Here is a 20666-nt window from a genome sequence, read left to right on the forward strand (position 1 = left end):
GTCTTCAGAATTTCATTCTTGAGAGCTTTCTGTCCCTCCTAGGATGACTTCTCCTGGAGAATTTGAGTCCATGGACTCCTACCTACCTATCTTTTCTCTTTACCCCTGAAATCTTCTTTCTTAATATCTTGCCCCATGATTTTTCTCTCTTTTCCTCATTCCCACATTCTGAGATGGGCCATCCCCCATGATTTTCTCCTCATTTCTATCTCAACAGCATCTATCTCTTGTTGGTAAGAATCAGATCCAAAATAGGATTTAGTCTGCCTTTTGACAATAACATTATCCATACGGTAAGTTAGGAAATTACTGGTCATTCTGCTTTGAGAAGAAAGGGAATTCCATCAGAGGTCTGGTTAATAGAAGCCTCCCATAACACTGTGTCATCCTGCCACTCCAGGCTTGTAATCTCTGTTTCCCAAGCTGCTCATCTCTAGGTCTTTTTGTCTAGGGGGTCTATAATTGTGTACCCTGATGGCAATATTGTTTCTATTTCTTCCTCCATTGTTCTTTATCCAAATACTTTCCACCCTACTTCCCATCCTTCCCCCCTCCAACCTCTCTTCTGCCCTAATTTCCTGGATTTCCTCATATGAGTATGACTTATTGGTGTGTTATACTAAATATTATATTACTCACTGCCTCCACCTAAGCTCCATTCATCTGTACAGTTTCTGTTGAATAAAGTCTGCCTGTGTATATCTGCAGTCACATTCTACTCATGAGTCCAATTTGCCTTTCTTCAATAGGGTCTCATTTTATTTTACTTGTTACCCATACTTTTTGGGTAAATATCTGAAGCCATGAGTTGTTACTGTTAGTTCCTTTCTTGACTTTTATCTCCTGCATTTCAGGGTACTTCTGCCCACAGAACTGTTTCGAGAAGCGAGTACTAGGTAAAAGTAGTACTTGCTAGCATTTGCATAATGCTTTAATGTTGGCAAAATGCTTTTTACACTGAGAGAAATTAGGTGACTTGTCCAAGGTCTAGCAAGTGTCTGAGACAGGTTTTGAGCTCGGGTCTTCCAGAGCTCAGAGTGTAGAGGCAGCTAAGTGGTGCAGTGAATTGAAGTCAGGAAGACCCCAGTTCACATCCTGCACTTAACCTGTGCCTGCCTCAGTTTCCTTATATGTAAAATGGGGATGATAATAATAGCATCTAACTCCCAGGGGTCATGTTAGGATAAAATGAGATACTTGTAAAGTGCTGGCTATTATTATTTACGGGTGGCTAAGTGGCACAGTGGATAGAATGCCAGGCCTGGAATCAGGAAGAATCATCTTCCTGAGTTCAAATCCAGCCTCAGATATTTACTGGCTATGTGACCCTGGGCAAGTCACTTAGCCCTGTTTGCCTTAGTTTCCTCATCTGTAAAATGAGGTAGAGAAGGAAATGGCAAACCCCTCCAGTATCTTTTCCAAGAAAATCTCAAATGGGGTCAAAAAAAATCATACGTGACTGAAAAAACTACTGAACAACAACAAATTATTGTTCGTGATTACAAGTCCAACACTGTATCCACTACACCACCTACACAAGTCTGATAACATATGAGTATACATTATAATCACCAAGCATTATAGATATAAATCTGTAGGATCATAGAATTAGAGTTGGAAGGACCTCATCTAGTTCAGCCCCCTCATTTTACAGATGAGGAAACTGAGGTCTAAAGAGGTTGAGTGATTTGCCCAGAGTCACACATGTGACGAATGCCAGATCAGAGATTGAACCTAGGGCCTCTGACTCTGTCTGGCATTCTTTCCACTGCATCACAGATGTTGTTATTATTGTTGTTACATCAATTTTCTGTCATGTCTGACTCTTTGTGACCCTTGGTTTTCTTGGCAAAGATATTAGGGTGGTTCATTGTTTCCTTCTCCAGCTCATTTAACAGATAAAGAAACTGAGGTAAAGAGTTAAATGACTTACCCAACTAGTAAGTGTCTGAGGCCTGATTTAAACTCAGGAAGATGAGTCTTCCTGACTCTAGGACTGGAACTCTATCCACTGTACCATTGTTATTATTTTAGGGCCTTTCAAATATTTGGGGCTGATTTTTCTGGGTCCACAAATTGGAACTTTTTTCATTAGAAAAATAATTAAGACTCCTTTCTCTGGCTTAAAGTACAAGAGAATTAAAACCCAGAATTGGGACAGTGCTATGATCATTATAAGACCATGGCATTATCCATCTCTTTTAGGGAGATACATTCTAGGAGATAATAGATCTTGCATGGCATGGGAACTTTCCTTCACTTCACTCCTTTATTTCTACTTTATCAACAGTATTTATAAATATTTGAAAAGAACCTGCCTCTGATATCAAAGTTCACTTTCCCCCACCCTTCTCTTTCCATGTTTGAAAACATAAGGTAATTCTGTCACAGATACACACAGATGTGTATGTGCACGTGTGCATGTATGCACACATGTGCTGACGTACTCTTTCCTTTGCTTTGGAAGCTTTCTGATTTTGTACTTTTTGTCCCATACTGTGAACTGAAGCCGGCATGCTCATTGCATTTTTTTTTCTTCCTGGACTAATATCAGAACAACATCATTATTGGTTTAATACACTATTGGAAAAGACTTGTAATTATCTTCTACCAACATTCAGTAAATAGACTAAGAATTATTCTCTTGCCCACTATTTAGTATTTTTTTTCCTGGAATATATTATGAAGCATTTTTATAAGAATAGCCGCTCACATTTTCCATAGCACTTTACAATTTAGAAAAGACTACTCTTAATGACCTTGTGAGGGAAATAGGGAAATCTTTGTTTTCATTTGACAAACTGAGGTTCATAGATTGGGTGGCTTTCCTGTGGTCACATTTTAGATCCAAGACGTAATAAACCAAGTGGTCCTAATTTTAATCTAAGTGCCTTTATCACTTTGGCCACTAAGTAGAATAAAAAAATTACACTGGTATCCTACTTGTTACAGACAAACTGGATCTTGGGAAACATTTCCTTCTATCTCCTGTTTCCCAAAACTATGATGCAACACAGGTATATTCAGTACTAGATGAAAACAAAATATTGGGCTCTTGAAAAACCATTTTTGTAAATATTTGTTATTAGGATGTAAGTGATTGAAAACAGGTGATGAGATATGAAGGTTTACCGCTTTCAAATTTTTAAAAATAAAAAGTGCTTATATTTCTTTATCCTTTAGGAGGTGTGAAAAAGTTCCTTGTTAATTTGATGAAGTGATAGAGTGGCTAACCATAGTCTGGCTAAATATAGGCCAATCCCCTGATAGGCTCAAGAAAAAAGAAAAATTTGTTGTCTGTGACAGACGAGAAGAGAGCCAGCTATGAAAGAGTTCAATGATTGAAAGGATATTAGTCTTTGCATTTTCCCTTGCACCTCTTCCAGAGTGCTGTAAAATGGTGAGAGATTTCTTTTGTCTCCCCTGCTAGCAACAGTATCTTATAATAGCACAATTTGCCTAGTAGGAGACACTGCCACCAGCAAAGAGTAAACCCACAGAGCCAAGCTATGGAGCTCAGTTGAGCGTCAGTGATAACAAAGTCAGTCATTCAGTCAATAAGCATTTATTAAGTGGCTACTATGTGCCAGGAACTGTGCTGAGCACTGGAGGTACAAACCAGCAGAACACCTGCCAGTCAGAGACTCTTCACCTAGGGAAGGGTGGGGAGTATATTAAAGACAGAAAGAGAAAGTAAAGAGTGTGAAAAGTGTGCCATGGTCTTCTGCATTCCCTGCTTGTGTTCCTCTCTATTCTTATGCTCTATATATGTTCCCTCTCTTCCCACTGACATAAGTATATTTGTGAAAGAGTGTGCTTCAGGTTAATAGGGAGGAGAGATGTTTGTAACTCTCTTTTATACCATGCTTATTTCAGTAATGCTTTTGCTTTAAGCTAACCATGTCACCTGGCTATTAAAGGTTATGGAGATTAAAAAGGTTCGAGAGACATAGTTCTGGGTAACTTAATTATTTTATTAATAAGGCCAATATGTTTATTAATAAAGGGATGGTCATTTGGCCATCTCTCTTAGACCAAAAACAATCGTAGTGGGCAGTTCCGGGCTTCTATGTTATTTTAGAAGAGGAGTAACAATCAACTCTGATTGGTTAACAATGAGAGAAAAAAATATTACAGTGAGAGGCTGAGACATCATGTCACCCTTGGAAAGATAAACTGTCTCTATACCCAGACTACCCCCCAGCCTTGGGCAATTTATTCAAAGAATTTATGCCCTACTCAAGCCTGAGCAGAACACAATGGCTACCCCATCTGGGTGGGGTCTGAACAAGAAAGTTAGTCCAATCTAATTATCAGCAATGTCCTTCAAGAGACTGAACTTTGTAAAATCAGGAAAATAGAAAGGAGAGAACTCTATATCTCCCTAAATCATTGTTTGTTAATAATCATTTCTCTCAAGGATGAAGGCAATAGTGGGAGCTTGCTAGCCATAGTTTTTGGAATGTAGATCTATGGAATATCTTGACCCTGTCTTCTCTGGAGGGAACTCACCTATGAATGTGAATGGGGAGATGGGGTTGCTATATCACTCTTCCACATGCTACAAGTAAAATAAGATAGGGGAGGAAAGAGTGGAAAGAATGCTGGTACAGATGAACCATTCTGTAAAGCCTTTGACAAAAATAGTATTAACTATTGTTACAGAATGGGCACTGATAGATTTAGGATGATAATGTGCCCCACTTTCTCTCTGTGCCACTGTTTGAGGGACTCCTACTGAGAATTAAAAGCAAACATATGGTACATCTGAGTCCCTGGGGTATTCAATTAAATTTTACTATAAAGCATATGAAGGAAAGTGCTGAATTTCAATTTGACACAAACTTCAATCTTGTATGACTCTTTGAGATAGTTCCCATGTGGTAGGAGAGGCATGAATGATGTTCTATACAATTGGCTGCAGTATGCTAGAGTACCCTGTTTGAGAACATTTGCTATACCCAATATTCCTCCTCCATGTTTTGTTACAGATGGTTCCCCCACATACTTCTTTAAGGAGAGACTTGATTGTCATCTATCCAGGATGCTGTAGAGGGAATTCTTGCCTTGGGTAGGAGGTTAGAATAGTTAATTGATGGCTGAGGGTCTTTTTGACTTGACAGTTTTTTTAGTTCTAGGATTCTTTTTATTCCTGGTCATTTTCCCTAGCATTTATGTTGGTATGACACATTATTTTAGTCCCCTTTTCTCTTTGTAAATTTACCAATTAGACATTTATTAAAGATTCTGTTAAAGACACTTGTTAAAAATTCTGGGAACAAAGTTCTTGGTTCACTAAGCCCATTATTAGGTTCTCCCAACTTGGCCACTGGTATCTTTAAAAATGAAAAGAGAGAGAGAGAAAACCACCTTGGATTCTCCTTTTTGTTCGTTTCATTTGTCTGTCTTTAATGTCTTTAAAATAAGAGAACAAGTAAATGACTTTCTAGTTCAGGTCATTTAAAAAATTTCACTAAGATAAAATTTTAAAAACAATTCTTTTGTATGCTCACTTAAATCTTTCTCTTGTAGATTAAATGTCATATTTTAGTACTTAAAAAGATTCATGATTTTTTTCACTTGGAGACGCTTTCCACTAACTAGATTGCATCCTATCAATGCCTTATTAGACAGTCTTCATGAATTGCTACCATTTCAAATATTACAGTAACATAATCATTCTATTTAAAATGTCTGGTGATCAAACATTATTTCTAAGGCCGTGTTCCTCTTACAGTGAATTAGGGAATCCAGGTTGCCCCTTGGTCAAATCTGAAAACCATAAAGAGGCCAGATTAGTTCTGCCTCCCCCACTTCCTACAGTACAATTTACTAAATCTAGGAGGAAGTAGGAAATCCTCAGTAAATTAATATGGGTTTGGGAATGTTTTGTCCCAGCGAAGACTTCCACAGTTTCAGAGAGGAAAGGAGAGAATCATGTTAAGCATATGTAATCAACAATTGCATTTTTATCAACCGAAATTAAAAGTTTATGAATAGCCTTAGTATTATTTTTAAATGACAATTTTGTCTTCATTTCACTAGTGACTTTTAATATTACTTTTTTTAAAAACATTCATTTTGAACTTAAATACAAAAAGACACACAAAAAAGAACATTTCCACATATATAGCACAACACAAAAAGAGAATTCAATATAAAAGCAAGAATTTCCATTTCACAGTTTATTTTATTTTTTTTGATGAGGCAATTGGGGTTAAGTGACTTGCCCAGAGTCACACAGCTAGTGAGTATTATGTATCTGAGGCTGGATTTGAACTCAGCTCCTCCTGACTGCAAGGCCAGTGCTCTATCCACTGTGCCACCTAGCTGCCCCCCCAGTTTACTTTAAAAAAAACCCCAACTATGTAATAAATAATACTCATCATTTTCAAAACTACCCTGCTTCTTTGTGCTTCCTTTTAATTTTCTTTTGTTCTCTGCTGTGCACTTTTTTTCCCTCTCCTTCTCCATTCTGCTCTAGAGAAGGCTACCATTAGACACAAATATGTGTATATATGTAAAACTATACTATCCATACTTCTATTTGTCAGTTCTTTGTTTGGAGGTGAATAGCATCTTCCTTCATAGGTCCTTTGTAATTAATTTGAGTATTTATGATACTCAAATGAATTAGTTGTTCAGAGTTGTTCTTATGACAGTGTTTCTGTTACTGGGAAAAACATTCTCTTTGTTCTACTCATTTTACTTTTCATTGTTTCATGTAAATCTTTCCATGTTTTTCTAACATCAACCACCTCATCATTTCTGACAGCACAATAACATTCCTTCACAATCATGGCTAAACAATTTGTTTAGCCATTTCCCACTTGAAGGGCATCCCTTCAATTTCCAGTTCTTTGCCACCACAAAGAAAGCTGCTATACATATTTTAGAACATAAATTATTTTCCTTTTTTTCCCTAATCACCTTGGGAAACAAACCTAATAGTGATATTGCTGGCTAAAAGCTTATACACAGTTTTATAACTGTTTGGCATAATTCCAGATGACTTTCCAAAATAGTTGGATCAGTTCACAGTTTCACCAACAGTGAATTAATGTCCTAATTTTTCCACATCCCCTCCAACATTTGTTGTTTTCTGCTTGTATCATTTTAGCCAATCTAATAGGTGTAAGCTGAATATCTCAAAGCTATTTTAATTTGCATTTCTCTAATCAATAATGGTTTAGAGCATTTTTGCATACGACTATACATAGTTTTGATTTCTTCATCACAAAACTGCCTGTTCATATCCTTTAACCATTTATCAATTGGGGAATGACTCATCTTCTTATAAACTTGACAAAATTCTCTATAAATTTGAGAAATATTACTTTTTAGCTGTTTATCTTAAAATTAATTGTTTTCAGAGTTTTGACATCTGTCTAATGGAGAAGTTTGTATGACAAAAGTTCATGTCACTTAACCTCTGTCTGCCTCAGTTTCCTCAATTATAAAACAGATATAATAATACCTATCTCATGGGGTTGTTGATCATATCTGTAAAGTACTTAGCACATTGTCTACCACAGTAGGTGCTATATAAATGCTACCATTCATTATCATCATTGCACCTCTAATAATCAACAATTGTTCTTAATTTAAATGTCAAATAAGATCAGCAATACATACTTTGTCACGTTCTGTTAAACCTGAAAGATGAATTTTAGGGAGTCCCCAATATCTATTCCTTCCCACTCACACAGCCTAGTAGAGGCCCTCATTACCTCTTTCTTGGACTTTTGCATTAACCTCCTAATTTGTCTCTTGGTTTCCAGATTGTCCTTGCTCCGGTCCACCCTCCATGTGGACCATTTTAGATATTTTATTATTATTATACACTTCAGTGCAGTTTTAAGCTACTAATGACTTTTTCCTGTATGTGCAGGAGAGCTTGGCTCCTTTATGACCTATCACACCACCACCTTAACTGGATATGTGATAATTGTGATACTCATTCCTTCTGGATATTTGTTTCCTTGTTCTATATTTGGCAGAAGGGGCCTTTGAGTGAAAAACAGGTCTTGTTTTAAAACTTCAAGTGATGTTTGCTTGGAACCTACAAATTCTACCATGCAGCTGGACTATGAATGGTAAAGAGAATTTTCATGTGAAAACTCTTGAGAAAAACAAGGTTGAAAACATTGGCCTTAAAAAAAATATTAGGAAAGCTACAGGTGAGACAAATTGACCCGACATTCTAAACTTCAGCACAAGATTCCGTTATGACTGTGTCTTGGAGCTGCTTGTGGTTTTAAAACAGATGCAGTTTAGAACAGTCTTTCAAACCTACTGCGGCTGATGGATACTTTTTTGCATCCTTGCAGATGAATATTGTAAACTAGCATAAAATGAACAGTGGATTTGTCCAACTTAAGTACAGTTGTACAAAGCAGACCTCTGCTGTTTTAAACTTTAGGGTCAGAGATTTAAGGAGAGGGAAAGATATTTTACCACCGTCCTTGAGGTCAACTGAAAATGAGGAATCCAAGTAGAAAGAAAAACATAGGGAAGAATATACTTTAAAGAAACTGTGATTTCATAGATCTGAAGGGTCTGTAGAGCAGTGCAGATTGTGACCCATTCTTCCTTGCCCATTTTGTGAGACTCTTGTCCATATCCTCCCATCAGTTTGTCACAGGTGGTCCATCCATGTGCAAAGACCTTTGACTCTCTGTTGATATTGTGAGGATACCAGTGGAGCACATGGGTGGTCCACCCAGCCTTGCCTTTGTCCATATGACAAATTTTTCTACTTTTTCAATCATACCATGTGCTGATAACATTCACACAATCACAGAATATAAGGGCCATCAGTGGTCATTTAGTCCAACCCCTACATGAAAGGAATCCCTACAATAACATCTATCTGTGGTCATCTACCTCCAAGAAGGGGAACCCACCACCTCTGAAGGCAGCCCATTCCACTCATTTCATTGTTGTTCAGTGTTTTGGTCGTGTCTGACTCCTTGTGACCCCGTTTGGGGTTTTCTTGGCAAAGATACTGGTTTCCCATTTCCTTCTCCAGCTCATTTTATGGATGATGAAACTGAAACAAACAGGGCTAAATAACTTGCCTAGGATCACACAGTGGTAAGTGTCTGAGGACGTATTTGAACTCATGAAGTTATGTTTTCCTGACTCCAGCCCCGGTATTCCAAGCCCAGTGCTCTATCCACAATTCCACTTATGGATAGTACTAATGGTAAGGTGATTTTTCTGATGTCAAACCCATACTGGACTCTTTTTAACTTTCAGCCGTGCCTGCTGGAACCAAACAGAACAAAGCCAATATTTTCTCCACACAGAAGTTCATCAGATTCTTGAAGACAGCTATCCTGTCTCCGCTCCCCACCCTCTGCTCAGACTTCTTTTCTCCATTTCCTTCAAATGATCCTCATATGACATGGGCTCAAATACCTTTACCAAACTGCTTGACCTCCTCTGGACACTCTTCAATTTCTCAATGTTCTTTTTAAACTATAGTGCCCAGAACTGAACAAAATATTCCAGATGAGCTCTAATGAAGTCAGAGTACAGTGTGATTATCACCACCCTATTCCCAGAAGCTATTTCTCTATTTTTTTTAAAATTTTTTAAAAAATTTAAAAAAATTTTTTTTCCATATGCTTTTGAGTTGAAAATTTTTCTCCCTTTTTCTCCCCCCCACTCTCCCCAAGATGGCACACAATCTGACATAGGTTTTACATTTACATACCCATTAAACATATTTTCACATTAGTGCAGTTGTAAGTAAAAATTAAAACCGATAGGAGGAACCATCAGAAAGATGAAACAAAACTCAACAGAAGATAAAAATAAGTGACAGCGATTCGACTTCCATAGTTCTTTCTTTGGATGTGGACAGCATTTTCCATCCCGAGGCCTCTGGAGATGTCTTAGATCCTCATAATGCTGAGAAGGGTTCAGTTTAACATTCTTAGTCATTTCATAACGTGGCTTCTATTGTGTACAAAGTCCTCTTGGTTCTGCTCATTTCACTCAGCATCAGACCATATAAGTCTTTCCAGGTTTTTCTGAAGTCAGCCTGTTCATCATTTCTTATAGCACAATAGTATTCCATTACATTCATATACCACAACTTGCTCAGCCATTCCCCAATTGATGGGCATCCTCTCAATTTCCAATTCTTTGCCACCACAAAAAGAGCTGCTATGAATATTTTTGTACATGTGGGTCCTTTTCCCATTTGTTTGATCTCTTTGGGATATAGCCCTAGAAGTGCTATTGCTGGATCAAAGGGTATGCACATTTTTGTAGCCCTTTGGGCATAGTTCCAAATTGTTCTCCAAAATGGTTGGATCATTTCACAACTCCACCAACAATGTATTAGTGTTCCAATTTTCCCACATCCTCTCCAACATTTATCATTTTCCTGTTTTGTCATGTTGGCCAATCTGATAGGTGTGATGTGGTACCTCAGAGTTGTTTTGATTTGCATTTCTCTAATCAATAACGATTTAGAGCATTTTTTCATATGACTATAGATGGCTTTAATTTCTTCATCTGAGAACTGTCTGTTCATATCCTTTGACCATTTATCAATTGGGGAATGGCTTGTGTTCTTATAAATTTGTCTTAATTCTCTATATATTTTAGAAATGAGGCCTTTATCAGAAGACTGGTTGTAAAAATTCTTTCCCAATTTTCTACCTTCCTTCTAATCTTAGTTGCATTGGCTTTTTTGTGCAAAAACTTTTCAATTTAATGTAATCAAAATTATCCATTTTGCTTTTCATAATGTTCTCTATCTCCTGTTTGGTCATGAATTCTTCTGTTCTCCATAGGACTGATAGGTAAACTATTCCTTGTTCTCCCAGTTTACTTATGGTATCAGCCTTTATATCTAAGTCCGGAACCCATTTTGACTTTATTTTGGTATATGGTGTGAGATTTGGGTCTATGCCTACCTTCTGCCATACTCTTTTCCAGTTTTCCCAGCAGTTTTTTTCAAAGAGTGGGTTCTTATCCCAGAAGCTGGGGTCTCTCTTTGGGTTTATCAAATAGTAGATTACTATAGTCATTGACTACTGTGTCTTGCATATTTAACCTATTCCACTGATCCACCTCCCTATTTCTTAGCCAGTACCAAGCAGTTTTGATGATTGCTGCTTTATAATACAATTTAAGATCTGGAATTGCTAGGCCACTTTCCCCTGCATTTCTTTTCATTAGTTCCTTTGATATTCTGGACCTTTTGTTTTTCCAAATGAATCTTGTTATTATTTTTTCTAACTCTATAAAATATTTTTTTGGTAGTTTGATTGGTATGGCACTGAATAAGTAAATTAGCTTTGGTAGGATTGTCATTTTTATGATATTAGCTCGGCCTACCCATGAGCAACTGATGTTTTTCCAGAAGCTATTTCTCTTAATGCAGGCTGAAATCACATTAAGGTTTTTTGTTTTTTGGGTTTTTTTGGCTGCCATATTACATTGCTGACTCGATGAGGCAGTTATGTGGCACAATGGGTAGAGAGCTAGACTTGGAGTCAGGAAGGCCTGAGTTCAAATCTGGCCTTAGACACTTAGGGGCTGTGTGACCTTGGGCAGATCACTTAATCTCTGTTTGCCTCAGTTTCCTCAACGGCAAAAAAAAATGAGAATAATAATAGCACCTCCTTCCCAGAGTTGTTGTGAGGATCTAATGAAATAATATTTGTACAGTGCTTAGTACGTGATGAGCACTATATAAATGTTAGCTATCATTATTGATGAGCTTGTAGTCTACTAAAACCTCCAAATCAATTCTCAGAACAACTATTATCATACCATATCTCCTCAATCATGAACTTATATAATTGGGGGTTTTTGTACGCATTTGTACCCATCAATGCCCCTGTTGAATTTCATCTCATTACATTCAATCTAGTCCTCCACACTGTTGATTATTTTTTATATTAACTCTACCATCCACTGTTACCAGTCCCTCCTAGCTTTATGCCGTCTGCACATTTGATGAACATTTCATGCCAACTATGCCTCTATCCAAGTCATTGATAAAAATGTTTAACACAGATCCTTGCAGTACTCTCCTTGATGTGGAACCATTAACAAATACTCTTTGAGTCCAGGCTTCTGACCTCTTCTGAATGCATATGATTCTGTTGTCGCCTAATCCATATCTCTCCATCTTCTCCAAAGAAGAGTAAGCTATAACCTATGTAAACCATGTTCTTACCATCTCCTTCACCTACTAGTTTACTAATCCTTTAAAAAAAAAAAAGGGAGGGGGATGTTTAGTCTGCCAGGACCTGTTCTTGATAAAACCGTGCTGGCTCTTTGTAATTACTGCCCCTTCCCTTTCGAGATGTTTAGCTAACATCTCTCCAATCATCTATTCTAGAATTATCCCAGGAGTTCAAGATAAACTCACTCACCTATAGTTTTATGACTATTCACTTCACATGTTTGGAAATCAAGACAATGTTTGCCCATCTCTCATCATATGTTTTCTGTAGCTTTCCACAATCTTTCAAATATCACTGACATTGGCTCAGCAATACTCATCTAATGGTTCTTTCAAGACCCCAGGATATGATTCCTTTGGGGTAGGTGTCTTGAACCCTTCAAGGACAGCTAAGTTCATCTTACTGTCTTTTTACTTATCTTATGTTTCAACTCCTGTTCTTCGTTTTGTCGTTTCCAGTACATAGGTCATCCTCTTTGCCTAAGAAAATAGGAAATAAAAGAATGAGCACCTTAGCTTTCTTTCTGTTGTCATCCCAGCCTAAAACAAATGTCCTATCCTTTCTCTGTTGCTTCCTTTTCTTTCACTATAGCAAAAACAAAACAAAACAAAACCCCCCAACCCAAAAATCCAAAGTCCCCTTTTTGTTGTCCTTAACTTCCTACAGCAGCCTCTGCTCCTTCTGAGCTTTAGCACTCCTAGCACTGTTTTCATGGTACCATGGCATGCTTTTATCTTCATCCTCTGTTACCTAGCCTTGCTTCCATATTCTGTGCAATTCACAATTCCTAGCAATATTTTTTAATGTCTTTCTGGTAGCACGCTTTTTGCCCTTGTGAGTCACCAGAAGTGAGAGTTTCCATTGATTTCTAAGTCTTGGGAAACTTTCTGTTATGTCGTGAATGCATGCCTTGGGAAGACTGCAGGTTTTGTTTCTGTTTTTGTTTCTTTGTTGCTGTTCACTAAAGAGGTCACCAAAGCAGGCTACGCTATACTACACCAGCTACAACTACTCTTCTCTTCTTCCTTTGACCATTAGTTACTAGATGGCCTCTTATCTTATGGCTTCTGTGGCTCCATTACATTATTCTTTGAAGGATAAGAAATTTCTTCCTTCTTAAGTATACAGTTGTCTTTTCTTCCAAAAGAGCTTCTAGGGGGCATCTAGGTGGCACGTAGGTAGAGTTCTGGCCTTGGAGTTAGGAGGATTTGAGGTCAAGTCTGGCCTCAGACACTTGACACTTACTAGCTGTGTGACCCTGGGCAAGTCACTTAACCCCAATTGCCTCACCAACAAAAAAAAAAGAAAGAGAGAGAGAGAGAGAGAGAGAGAGAGAGAGAGAGAGAGAGAGAGAGAGAGAGAGAGAGCCTCCAATTTGTGTTTAAGTTCCAGTTGTATAGTTATCCTTTTCTCTACTGTGTCCCTTTCTTCTGTCCAACATCCTGACAAGCTCCAAGTCTCACCTCCTCCACTTCATCCCCTCTCCCATTTTTCCTATTAAAGCCTTGCATTTATTTTCCTTATAGACACTTAATTTTTCCTAACTCCAGTCTCCCTAAGTTAGCTATGTGATTTTTTTCCTTTTTATTCAACTCAGTTCCTTCTTTCTTTCTAGCCCTTTTTTTTTAACCTACCCTCCTACAAAAGGCAGAAGCAGGATCCCTTTTCTCCTGTTCCTCTTTGAAGTTCCTTCATGCATTACAGCCTTCTTATACCAAACATGCTTTTCTCTCTTTACCTCAGTGCGATGTTCATTTTCCCTTCTTTGGATACTGTTGTGTTCTGTGACACAGCCATATAATAATGTTAGAATGTTTGCATTACAAAGATGGATTTTTGTTTCTAGGAGAAGGGTGGGATCACTAAATGAGGCTTACAATGTTCTCAAGGTAATCGTCGCACCTTCTTCCTCCCATTTAAGTCTGGATTCAGCTCATCTGTTTGTACTGTCTGTCTCAGACATTTATACACTGATGGAGATGCCCTACAGCAGAGGTATGAAACATGTGCTCCACAACATTCCCAAGTGTGGCCGACCAGATTAAAATATAATTGGGAAATGTTTAACAAACAAAATAAAAATACAGTAGAACATAGAAGATATTAATATGTGGTTTTCTAAGTCAATATGTGGTCCACAGGGATTTTTATGTATGGTTATGTATAGGTTTAATGGCATCTGTTTCAAAATGAGTTTGACACCATTGCTCTCCATCCAACTTGCACATCACCAATGTCATTGGTCCTCTTCAGAAACAGCAGACAAACAACAATCATCTGGGTAGTGCACATTCTTCATTCACTTTTTTTTTTTTACCTATGTGCATAGTTAAACCAAATTCTTTTGAATGGTTATGGATGACTTCCAGGAGCCTTTGCAGTATTCTGAGGCTTGATGCAGTCAGCATAATGTCATCTGCAAATGCAGTCATATGAAATATCTCACCACACCCAGGGAATCCTTCAACTTGTACTCTACACGAAATCTCCTCAATCACAAAGTCAGCACCTTTAGCGAGCACACATCTCCTTGCTTTATGCCTCACTTAATGTCCGTGATCAAAGTTAATGAACAAGGTTACTTCTGCAGTATAGTTTAAGAAATCTTGAATGATTGATTACGATGGAAAGATGAGAGATACTGTTTTGGAGAAGAGCCTTTAAGGTGGCATTTGCTCTACTGAATAAAATGCTTTTCATATAATCAGCAAACAATAAACACAGTGCACAGAATCTTACATTCTGTACATGCCTCAGGGAAAATGTCTACTTTGGAATATTGCTTTCAAAAGCCTGACTGTTCCCTCTGAACACTCTTGTCAAGAATATACTTAATGTGGGCAGCTAGGTGTCACAGTGGATAGAGCACTGGCCCTGGATTCAGGAGGACTTGAGTTCAAATCTGGTCTCGTACACATAATACTTACTAGCTGTGTGACTCTGGGCAAGTCACTTAACCCCATTGCCTAGCCAAAAAAAAAAAAAAGAATATACTTAGTGCATAGGTAGCTAGTTTTCATAATAATTTTATGTTGATGGGAAAAGTAGGCATATAGGTCATTTGTTATTGTTTTCGTAATCACTTTTATCTGCTTATGTATATTTGATCTAATTTGGTTGCTTTTTCTTTTTCCTTTATTAAAAGCCTGAACTAGTGTAAAATAGTTCCTTTGCAAATAAACATCAAGGCAAATATTTTTAAGCTGGTTTTACATGCCACTCTTTTTCTGTGCTTTATGAACTGATCTTTCATCTTTTCTCTCAGGAAGTTTTCACAGATGCATTTTTGTTTTAAATAGGTGTTACCTTTGGCTTCTATCTCTTTCCACTTTACCATGTAAGTCAAGCATTTCCTAACTAAACTATTTTTAGGATGTTTTTGTCTCTTCTTTATGGGTTAAATGTTCTGCGTAAAATGATTGTAATTGAGGTCAATGGCCTTTCTACACTCGATTCTCTTTTGAAATATTTAAATCTCTGAGTTTATTGATTCATGAAACCTGCCTGATGATGCGTATCAAAACCCATCCATGATTGTCCATTCCATGTCGTTCGTGTTCTCCCCTGCTCCACCCAACATGCCGGGGACCTTCTTTGGCTTCTCCCAGCATTGGAAAGGGATCAGTGGAGCTCCCTGCTTATCCATTACTCCTGCCACATGACTAGCCCATCTTCTCCTCCCGACATACAGTTCTTAATAATATCATTTCCTCTTGCTTTTCCTTAATGTTCCTTATTGGTTATGTGTTTTAACACACACCACTGACCTCTTCATTGCCCTTTCGTATTCCCAAAGAACTTGTACTTAATTTTTTAGATACAGTCGTGTTCCACAACTTGCTGCCATATAGCAACACCAGTAAATGTTAGACTGGGCCTTTACTATTACAGGATGCTTGGAGTCAGCAAAAAATGCTCTGTAGTTTCTCAAAAGCAATCTTCCTCTTTTTTTTTTTTTTTAACTCTGGGCCTACCTCACTCTAATTGCATTATCAGTCTCAGATTTACAGATAGGGGTGACATCTGAACAAAAGACTTTCTTCATCTACTTCGTCTTTTCTGTTTGGATGGGCAGGCCAAACTCCTTTGAGTGATTATAGATCTCTTCCAGAACTTCTGCAGTATTCTGGGGCTTGATTCAAGTTGCCTAACAACGTCCATTGAGGTTGATGGTCTTGCTACAGTTTACTCTCTTTTGAAATATTAAAATTTGTGAGTTTATTGATCCATTCATGCCTGCCCATTCTGTGTCAGTCTTACTCATTCGTGTTCTCCCACTTTACCATCCACAGGGCATCCCTCCTTCACGTGGATTATCTACTGAATATTTTCCATCACACTAACAAATACCCAAATGGTCAGAATATATCTTTTTGTTTTATGTCTCATCTGATGTTTATGATTAGAAAGTCACTGAATAAGGTATTGTTGGGTGTTTTTTCTGTCGGGAGACATCTTGCTGTACAAGAACTTGAAAGATGGTGATTGTTCTACCAAATCAAATTATTTTCCATAATCCACAAATAATAAGTTCCATGGGATCTTATATTCTCTACAATTCTTAGCTAATTGTGAGATGGTAATGATGGGGTCCATTGCTGAATATTGCTTGTGAAAGCCTATTTGTTTCTACTAATAACCTTATCAGAGATAACCTTAATTTGCATAAAGATGACTCCTATGAAGTTTTTATAGAGATGGGAGAGCAGGCATATAGGGTAGTCATTACTGATTTCTCTGGATTAGTTTCTTTTGGTATTAAAAAGGTCCAACATTTTTTCATGCCTTTAATAGCTTCTTTTTCCTTCAAATACTTTGTACTGTATATCAGTCCCTTAGCATCTTATAATTGTTAAATTGTCTTCAGAATGATTCTCCTCTATGATACTTGGTCCGATCCAGCTGCTTTCCTCATCTTTGTTCTGTAGGATTGTCTCTATCTCTTCTGCAAGCATACCTAGGACTGTATTGCTAGGGACCAAGAATGGTGGTTCCAGTGTCCTTGATGAGGAAAACAATTTGTCAAAATAGCTTTTATAGATCTTTTCCATTTTTCATCAGCTTCTTGGTTTTTTGTTTTTATTTTTTGTTTTTGCTACTTTTATCCTGTATAGAGTGATTAAGAGTAAAATGGAAAAAATAAACAGGGAAAAGGAGCAATACGAAAGGGTGTGTGTTGTTGTTTATCCTTTGTATGGAAGAAGAAAAGGTACAAAAAGGGAAAGAATAGGGGGGGAAATACCAGTTATAGAACAAAGGATCCCTTATTCTTGATTTTCTCTTCCGAGTTGGAGGTGAACCCTTTTGGATTCCTAAACCAGCTCGTAAGTAGAGTTTAGCAGAGGCTGTCAGTTGGCTAAGACCTCACCATTCCACATAATGAAGGGGAAACTGTGCTGCTGGCTTAGTTTCTGTTGTATGTTTCAGGACGTGCTAGACAGCCAAAGTATTCTGAAGCATGGCACTTACGTGTTTTCTCAAAGTTAATTGACTCCATTTTTTTGTGGCTTTGATTGTCAGTTTTCTCATGTTTCCAATGACTGACTGGTTTCTCTAATAGAAGAAAGTTTAAAACTGCACATCCGTTTAAAATGCTTGAACACTATTAGTAATGGGTAGCACACTACTTTGGTAGTTGGCCATAGTCTGTATTGTTGACTAGATTTGTGCTTCTTAAAGTTCTTGTTTTTCCCCCAAAGGTGTCTTACTTGCTGGAAGGAGGCAGCACAGCTCATGAGGATTTCTGTGGACACAGTGGTAAAATGGACCCTGGTGACTTGCAGGTATGCCAAGGGGAAAGGAATTATTGACAGTTTAATGGTGAACGATTAATTTATTAGCAGGTTTAGGTGTTATACCCTTAATTAAAAAAATTCTTGGTGCTGCTTAGGAAAATGTTAGATCTAAAAATCTCAACTATTGTGACATAATGTATCAACTTTACCAACAAAGTTGTTTACCATATTTGTAAAGTTGATCCAGTACTGTCTCTACACTGTTTTCAGGGATTATTTTAACATTTTATTTAAATGACATGAATGTTTTGATGAATTTTTTAATGCATGAAATTTTAAAGACAAGTGTCAGAGACAATTGCCCTCCTCTCAACCACCACCCCTGCCCCTGTGTCCAAAGAGAAGGCATCATGGCCAAACTCTAGCATTTTACCTAATGAGATAGTATTTATCCTGAAATCTGGACAAGAAACTGAGTATGACTTTTGGCTATATCAACAGAAGTGAAATGTACAGATCAAGGGATGTAATATCCCAATATGCTCTACATTAGTCAATGAACTCCTGGAATATAATGTTTGGTTTTGGCCACAGCATTTTAATGGAGGCACATCAGAGATGTATAAAAGATGACCAGAATGGTAAAAAAAAAAAATCATAGGACTATGGACTCTTAGATTTAGATCTGAAAGAAACCTTAGATGCCATCTAGTGCTTCCCCTTCGCTTCATTTTATAGTTGAAGAAGCTAAGGTCCAAGCAAATTAAATGACATACCTAAGATTACACAGTTAGAAAATAGAAAGACAATATTTGTGTTCTGGTCTCTCCTAAATTGAAGTCCAACGCTCTTCCTACCACACTGTGGACTATGTCATGTGAAAAATAATTGAGGAGCTGGAGAAGAGAAGGGTTAGAGAGGACATGATTGTTTTCTTCAAATATTGGAAGCACTATCAGGTGAAAGACAGAAAGATTGAATTTATTTTGTCTCTCCTCAGAAAGGAGAACCAGTGTTCAAGTAGAAGATGGATGAATATCTGTCAAGGATGCAGACAGAATCCTGTCATTACGGGAGAGGCTGGATTAAATAACCTTCTAAAGTTCTTTTCAGTCCAAGAGTCTATGAGTTAATCTTTCTGTCACCTTATATCTCTCGATTCTTTGTGATTTTGTCAATGCTATAGATAAGAGCTGTTTATCACTAAAGGGAATGAAATGACTTAATTTTTTAAATTGGATCAAAAATCCTTTTACTTTTTTTTTCATTGAGTGATCAAGCACTGTTCTGGATGTTTGGGCCATTTGGATGTTGGTTCAACATTTTTTTCTTCCTTGTTTCCTCTGAAATTTTATTTATAGTGGATGACTGCTGGCCGTGGGATCCTGCACGCAGAAATGCCTTGCTCTGAGGAAACTGCTCATGGTCTACAACTGTGGGTCAATTTGAGGAGTTCAGAAAAGATGGTGGAGCCTCACTATCAAGGACTGAAAAGTAAAGAAATCCCCAAACCCAGCAAGAATGGTGTGACAATATCTGTTATCTCAGGAGAAGCCCTAGGAGTCGAGGTAAAGTATGCTTTTGGAGTGTGTTATAAAATTTGCCCTTTCAAGGCTATACCTGTTTATACTGTTTTAATCATATGAGAGTTAGTCTAATTCAGTGGTGTCAAACACAAAAGAAACCAATCCCTGCAGATTGTATGTTGACTTAGAAAATCACAAATTAACATCATCTATGTCATATTGTATTTTTGTTTATTTTGTTAAATGTTCCTTAATTACATTTTAATTAGGTTCAGCCAATCTCGGGATTTTGATGCCTCTAGTCTAATTCCTATTATCATATCACCTCTTAGAATGGCTTTACAAACCAGGGTTAATTGGAGCCCTCCAATACGCAGAATTGTTATTGCACCAATCTGTCTTTATGTAGCAGTGACCACAAATTCATAGCGAGGATTTAATTTTTTTTTAAAAGCCTTTCACAGAATGACACAGAACCAATATAGATTTAGTTCATCTTCCTAGATTTGTGTTCTTACATGATGAAAACTAATTTTAATAATGATGACTATCAAAGAAAGATTAAGTTATTCTCAACTTTGTAAAGAAGGAATTACTTGCTAATACCTTCCCCATATTTTGGGGGAAGATTTTTCATAGAAAGAGAGCATTGATGAATCAGAAAATCCAATTAACCTGAGCACTCTGTTGCCAAGCATTCAGATAGATGGATAGATAAACAGATAACTAGAGCATATATTAAATGCTTGAGATGTGCCAGATCTAAGAGCTGAGAAGAAAAATAGAAGCAAACAAGACAGTCTCTGCCCTTAAGGAGGTTACATTCTAATAAGGGATAAAAGGAAGAAACTACCCAGTATGTTGGGGGCTTGAGCCATGGCAAAATTAGACTGGTGCTGGGACCCTCTGGGTTTGAACACAAGTTTCTGGTGATGTAGAAATGTCCAAGAGTAGGCAATTTGGGTTAATTTTTTTCTTTTGGGTTTTTTTTTTAGCATTTTAAAATATATTTTCTATAACATTCTTTTCTGATAGCATTTCTTTCAGCAGTCTGCAACATGTTTTGTTGTTGTTTTTGTGATGAGGAGTCAATGTGCTCAGTTTATTGCTATACTTTGAGAGCCAAGAATGGGGAGAGGGAAGTGCTGATAGGTTATGAGAGCAAAGATTAGGAGTGGGGAGGATTATGG

The 20666-nt window shown here is 37.5% G+C and overlaps 1 protein-coding gene across 7 annotated transcripts in view; it reads left to right on the forward strand.

The window, feature by feature from the left end:
- PIR (pirin) overlaps positions 1–20666 on the forward strand; it is a 134708-nt gene that overhangs the window by 46730 nt on the left and 67312 nt on the right. For all 7 annotated transcript variants that reach the window (XM_021007437.2, XM_078146096.1, XM_021007431.2 and 4 more), the window contains exons 4-5: positions 17915–17998; positions 19312–19518. In XM_021007437.2, coding sequence (XP_020863096.1) covers positions 17915–17998; positions 19312–19518 — 291 coding nt within the window. The remainder of the gene's footprint in view (positions 1–17914; positions 17999–19311; positions 19519–20666) is intronic.

This window comes from Phascolarctos cinereus, unplaced genomic scaffold (genome assembly GCF_003287225.1).
Source record: "Phascolarctos cinereus isolate Bilbo 61053 unplaced genomic scaffold, phaCin_HiC Scaffold_726;HRSCAF=1367, whole genome shotgun sequence".
NCBI classification, from domain to species: domain Eukaryota; kingdom Metazoa; phylum Chordata; class Mammalia; order Diprotodontia; family Phascolarctidae; genus Phascolarctos; species Phascolarctos cinereus.